The sequence below is a fragment of the Hylobates moloch genome, unplaced genomic scaffold (genome assembly GCF_009828535.3).
Source record: "Hylobates moloch isolate HMO894 unplaced genomic scaffold, HMol_V3 SCAFFOLD_2, whole genome shotgun sequence".
Taxonomy (NCBI): Eukaryota; Metazoa; Chordata; class Mammalia; order Primates; family Hylobatidae; genus Hylobates; species Hylobates moloch.
In genome coordinates, this window is record NW_026652277.1 from 93,698,599 (window position 1) to 93,705,475 (window position 6,877).

Genomic DNA, 6,877 nt, shown 5'->3' on the forward strand with positions numbered 1-6,877 from the left:
TTTTTAAAGGCTTGCTTGTGTTGTGAAGATAATATCACTCTTACCTGAAGTCCCAGGAAGACCTGGACTCCCTGGCAGCCCAATTCCAGGTTCACCTCTTTCTCCCTTCTGTCCTCTGTAGCCTAAGTGGGAAATATATAAAAAAAAGACACACAAAAAGGGTTCTATGGCAACTCAGCACACACAAGAACCATTTTCTGCGTCTGTGATAATTATGTGATACATTTGCTTAACATAAATAGTATATTAGCTAACTGTTTGGCATTAACCACATATTAAACTTACATATTAAACAGATTGGGTATAATAGGGCAATGAGGATCTTAAAAAACATGCAATTACTATAAAAAGTTCCAATTAGTCAAATTTTTTTTTTTTTTTTTTTTGAGACAGAGTCTTGCTCTGTCACCCAGGCTGGAGTGCAGTGGCACTATTATCTTGGCTCACTGCAACCTCCACCTCCTGGGTTCAAGTGATTCTCCTGCCTCAGCCTCCTGAGTAGCTGGCATTACAGTCACTCACCACCACTCCTGCTATTTTTTTTGTATTTTTATTAGAGACAGGGTTTTGCCATGTTGGCCAGGCTAGTCTCGAACTCCTGACCTCAGGTGATCTGCCCGCCTTGGCCTCCCAAAATGCTGGGATTACAGGTGTGAGCCACCATGCCCAGCCCCAAGTAGTTATACTCTTGATAGCGAGATTTTGGCTCTGAAAATGATACCTAAATAAATCAGTCTTGCAAATAGCTATCACAAGCTGTGTGAGCCCTCTTCAGTAGGAATTCTGATTGAAGGCAAGGTATAGGCTAAATGAAAGAAGTATACAGAAAGAGTCTTGCTTAAAATGAGAACAAGATAATATAATAGGAATATGGATCTTATTCCAAGAATTAAAGGAAATGAACAAACAATTCAAGATTCTAATAAATGATAGCGAGAGCATGAGTATACGTGGCTTAACTCATCTAAAAAGTCAGGTCTGTGTTCAGATGATCAACTATAAACATTATATCTGCTCTAAGTAACGTTTAAACATCCACCCCATGTTTGAACGTGGCAGTGTATAACTCCAAAGGAGCTTCAGCAAAGCTAGGAAACAAGAGAGGAGACTGAGAGTCTCCCAAATGCACTTCATCAACTTAAGATATTTTAACCAAAATGAATTAGGTCTAAGATCTGTCTATATTTTAAAACAAAATTATTCTTACTATCTAATATGCTTGCTATTGGCTGAGCTACAAGACTACAGAGAAATTTGTGTCTCCAGAAGTCATTATCCCTGCTTATAAAAAGCATAAAGCATTTTTATCTGTGTTTTATATATTGGCACCCATGTAATACTTCATTAGAATAAAAGGTTCCATGCTGTAAGAGTTTCACAGTGATGGCAAATAGAGTTTTTATTTCCAACTTTTTCATACTTAAACAGCCCCTTAAAGATCACTCCTTGTCCCAAATGGACAGAGCAGCCATGTAGACTCATGTGGACACACAGCAAAGATATCAGTAGAAGAGCATCTCAGTAGGAAACAGTAGGCCGTGACTTAGTTGTGACTTTTCATAAAGGTGTGCTGTTACAGTAGAACATGGCAGGAGGAGAAAATGTAATGCTCCCTATGAACAGTATGTATGATCAATTATTTCCCATTATTGTTGAGAATTAGCAGTTTTTGGGGTTATCATTTTCACCTTGACTAGGTCATATAATGCACACATTATTATCTGAACAACACTGGCAATGTAATCACCACACAGGTGTTTATTTGCTTTTTATGTATGACCTGATCATAAATGTGAAACTAGTGGAAAAAAGAATATATGTTAAAAATATTTTGAATTATATAGTAGAAATACACTCACTAGCAGGAAATCTTCACACATTTATATTTGAAAATTGTGTTAAAGATATTCAATACAATCCTAGACCCTAGAGAGAATAGTGGCTTCGTCTTGTGACATAATAACCATAGTTGATCTATATTCAAATTTAAAATGTTTCCAGGATTTCTTTGACATAAGTGACTTTCATTTAACATATGTGAACAGCAGGAAAAAAATGTATATACTTAGGGTCATTTGAAAGCGCCCTCCCAAATCCATTACTTAAACATTTCTGGAGTAAAATAATATTTATTACCTGAGGTATATTTGATAGTTTAACTCAGGTCCCACTATTACAGAAAAGTTATAAAGTTGACCCTCAGCTATCTCAGTAAGTACTTAAGATTACAGGCTAAAAATATGAAGAAGAAAGAATAATAATTGAAGATACATGAACTTTTGATTAATAAGAGGATTAATAAGACTGTAATGCAATTCCAAATGAAGAATATATTGGCTAAAACCTACCTATTTCATTTGAATTCAGCTCTCAGATTTGCAATATAATGCAGAAATATATTATTGCACATGCATTTCAGTTCATGTGGTATTACAAATTAATAAACTGTAATTTGTGTATTTGCATAAGGTAACATTTACCCTTCTCCTGTCAAATGTAACAATTTCTTTGTACAAATTTCTCAGTTCATTAGGTTAATAATTACCTGTTATTAATAGATAAAGCGACTGAATTGCACAAGTACAGGAGAACTTTCTACTCTTGAATTTCCTATTAAGGTCCCAAGCTCATTCATTATGAAGGCTGCCATAAAGTCGTAGGGTCTTTTTTTTTTTTTTTTTAAATCATTACTTCATAACAAAACTCCTTGTAGGAATGCTAACAAGGTCAATAACAGCTTTCCCCATTTATAGAATTAAGCTTTTCACCTCTTCAGGGTGGGCCTGTCTTTAAATTTGGAAGAGGCTGGTCTAACATGTATTTCCATAGACAATAAGTCTACAGGATAGGCCAGGCCCAGTGGCTCACACCTGTAATCCCAGCACTTTGGGAGGCCGAGGCGGGTGGATCACCTGAGGTCAGGAGTTCAAGACCAGCCTGGCCAACATGGTGAAACCCTATCTCTACTAAAAATACAAAACTTAGCTGGGCGTGGTGGCGGGCACCTGTAATTCCAGCTACTTGGGAGGCTGAGGCAGGAGAATTGCTTGAACCCAGGAGGCCGAGGTTGCAGTGAGCCGAGATTGTGGCCATTGCGCTCCAGCCTGGGCAACAAGAGCGAAAATGCAGCTCAAAAAAAAAAAAAAAAAATTCTACGGGATGACAGCTTGATAAAACTGTAGCTCACGTAGGAAAACAAATAAAACACCAGCAGTGTCCTAACTGAAAGCATCTAGAGGTACTAGCCATTGGTGAAACCTGGTGCTTGGTGTAGTTTTTCAGATGGTAGACTGTGTTTCTTTCTAGTAGGAAGATTTCAGTTTTGACTCCAGATATTTACTTATAAAGTTGTAAATCTGTGCACCTGTATACATACCGGAAAAAAGCCAGTAAAGATGCTATTGGCATTTTAGGAGGGATAGTTGTTTACGGTGGGCATGGTGGGGGTGGGGTTAGGAGTTGCCTTGTGCCTTACAAGTTGTTTAGCCTCCCTGGTTCTGGTCCACCAGTTGATAGCAGTGCCCTTCAGTCATTTTGACACACACTCACATGTCCTCCCATATCCAAATGCCCCTAATGCTACTAAATTTGAAAGGTTAAATCTATATATCACAAGTGCTTCCTATAAACATTATGTATGATCAATTACTTTAAAAGTGCGCAAGTAAGAACAACTACTCCCACTACTGTCCTTTTGGAACCGATGCAGGGTGCATGGAATGGATGTAGCTGTTTTTTCCTACTGACCCCACATGTGAGGTTCCTTCTGAAATGAGTAGAGCTTTAGGTGTGGTATCTATTCCTTGGGTGGAATAGGTGATGGAGAATCAGCTGTGCTTGAGAAAAAGTTTAAATGAAGTTTTTTCTCATAAAACTCACTCGAAAGAATAAGGTCTGTTAGGAAAATTCGCCTCTCCTGTTTATATAGGGGAACTCAGCTGAATCATGCTTCTTGGGGTTTCTTTTATTCTGATGTGGCACATTTTAGCTCATACCTGGGAGAACCAGCCATGAGGCCCTGTGCTGCAAGCCCCAGGTGGGAATGGACACCAAGGGAAGTTCTCTCAAGGCACAGCAGGAAGCCAGTACTCAGAACCCCATGGGACGGCTAAAATCTAAAAGCTGTCTGGAAATGTTTTCAATTTAAAAAAGACATCGACAATCACCACTTTAGAAACTTAGAAAAACTGCAAATGAGGTGATGCAACTCAGAATCCGAATGGTCTTTCTTTTCACTTTAAGAAGGTCAGGGTGCTGAAGGCGGATCCTCAAGCTTTCACGATCAGAATCTTGGTAGGAGCGGCTCTTCCTTTTTTCAACATGAGCTGTGTACCTCTCACAGTCTGACGTCGATTTTCTCACTGCTTTCTATACGTCTCCTGCTTCTCAGAATAAGCACAGGAAACTTTACGAAACCCCTTTATACTTTTGTCTTTTCCTAAAGATAAGATAATAAAGGACTCATTCCATAGTGCATATTTCAAACCAACCACTTAATTTTAATTTTAAATTTCAGATTAATTTAGTTAAGCTATATTTAAGATCATATATATCGTAAAGTTGTCATAAGTGGAACAAAGTGTTTTGCCAATATAAGCAATGTTTCGTTGTAAAAACTTTAGAAAACATACGAAAAATTATTTAAAGTTCAAAAGTTACCATCCACAAGCTCTATTAGCAGAAAGGTTCTAAAATTTCTTAAAAATGTATTTCAGAACCAAATGGATTTCTTTCCTGACAAACACTGAAAACAAAACAAAACAAAATGTCTCTTCTAAATATTTCAGAGGAGCCACCATCAGACAGGATGAATGAGTGGCAGAACGCACTGTGCCACATTCAGAGGCCGTCTCTTCTTCCCAACCTATGTTGCATTTCTGACTTCGACCCTTTCTTAAACTCAACCATGCTGTGTCATTAAAAGGACTAATTCAGACAATAGCATCTGAGGTTTGCATGGTCACTGGTGATTTTAAATGCATTTTTTTCTTTCCTCTTTGAAAAAAAAAACACTTCAATTGAGCAGAGCAAAGCTTATAAGTTACGTGTATAACTTCATCTTCTGAGCACGTCACACCTATTTATCTACTAGAGAAAAACGCTTCAATTTCTTGTGCACTTCTCCAGAGGCACCAAAAATTAAACAGCAGCCTCTCATTTTCTTTCTTTTCAGTGAGATTTCTCTGTGCCTTTAGGCAGGATTATCAGTACAGCATGCCTACTGTACTGATATTCCTTAAAAACAAATATTTTTAAGAAACAAATATTCCTTAAAAATGAATTTTACATTTTGCAATTTTTATTAATTTTCTTGCTAAATTTTAGGCAAATTTAACAAATACTGAAAAGGAAGTATTATGTAAAGGTTAAGGAGACATCTACTAAGTTGTAGTCAAGATATGTCTGTTGTCAGAAACCCAATGGGGAGACAAAAGTTTTGACAATTTTAGTAAACCTTGGTTCACAAAAAAACTGGAAATCATGTGGGGATATCTTCCAAATTCAAGAATTGCATCCAGAAGCCCTATCAGGAGTAGAAGTAGTCTATAATATCTTTGAGGCACAACAGCAGATGAAATCCATAGAAATCCTTTGCAAAAGGAAGGGCAAGTGGAGTGGTGAACAGAAGGCTTGTTTCCAAAAGCTTCACTGATACTGTGGGTTTAGAATTGCCTCTGACTGACAGCCTTCCAGATGGGCCTTCGCAGCACCTGTGAGGTGTCTGAAGCCAGGTGTTTGAGTGGAACAGGAAACTCCAGTTCCAGAGCTGTTTTCCTTGATCATCTCAATTTCCCATTGTTCTTTGTCCTCTCAAACCACCACTGTCTGAAGGATCTATCCAAAGTTTTCTTCCTACTGGTGTTAACGCTGCTTATTCTTCATGCGGCTTGAGGCATTACACATTTTCAGATGAGCTTTTGAGATCTGCACTCCAGTCTCATATACTCTGACTTCAGAACAGACCCAACTAGTGAAAGATAATAATTAGCCCCCTCTACACAATAGTGTATACATAGAGGGCTACTCCTCATCCTATACTTTTCTCTTTCCTTCATCAATCTGCCAAACTTCACTATAATCTAAAGATAATGGTGGAATATATGTATGGTTTAAAAAAAACTAGAGAGATTTTAACTGTTCCTGTTTTATATTGTGCTAATTAAACGCAAAGACTTGGCAATCATGGTTATAGGTCCTAAGGTTATATTAGGTTATATATACTAACAGGCACTGCTATTGGGAACTGAACAGATGTTGCTCTTTTAGCAGAGGAAGGGCACATCAATCACCTCGGGACACTTCAGAAAATAAGGCTCAATATTATAGAATAGCAGTAGGAAGGAAACTGGTGACAGAAAAGCACTTCTTTGCGTATATATTATTTTGGACTACATTCTTATTTAATTTTAGTGTTAATTTTCTCTTTTCTTTCTTTATACCAGTTGCTTTTGATTATTTCAAGGAAGGAACTTGAGATCCTCCATGGTTTTTACTTTTTATTTTTTATTATTATTATACTATAAGTTTTAGGGTACATCTGCACAATGTGCAGGTTTGTTACATATGTATACATGTGCCATGTTGGTGTGCTGCACCCATTAACTCGTCATTTAGCATTAGGTATATATCCTAATGCTGTCCCTCCCCCCTCCCCCCACCCCACAACAGTCCCTGGAGTGTGATGTTCCCCTTCCTGTGTCCATGAGTTCTCATTGTTCAATTCCCACCTATGAGTGAGAACATGCGGTGTTTGGTTTTTTGTCCTTGCGATAGTTTACTGAGACTGATGTTTTCCAGTTTCATCCATGTCCCTACAAAGGACATGAACTCATCATTTTTTATGGCTGCATAGTATTCCATGGTGTATATGTGCCAC

The 6,877-nt window shown here is 37.8% G+C and overlaps 1 protein-coding gene across 1 annotated transcript in view; it reads right to left on the reverse strand.

Moving 5' to 3' along the window:
- The window catches only part of COL19A1 (collagen type XIX alpha 1 chain), a 337,609-nt gene that overhangs the window by 8,020 nt on the left and 322,712 nt on the right, over positions 1-6,877 (reverse strand). The window contains exon 50 of the mRNA XM_032154149.2: positions 45-122. Coding sequence (XP_032010040.1) covers positions 45-122 — 78 coding nt within the window. The remainder of the gene's footprint in view (positions 1-44; positions 123-6,877) is intronic.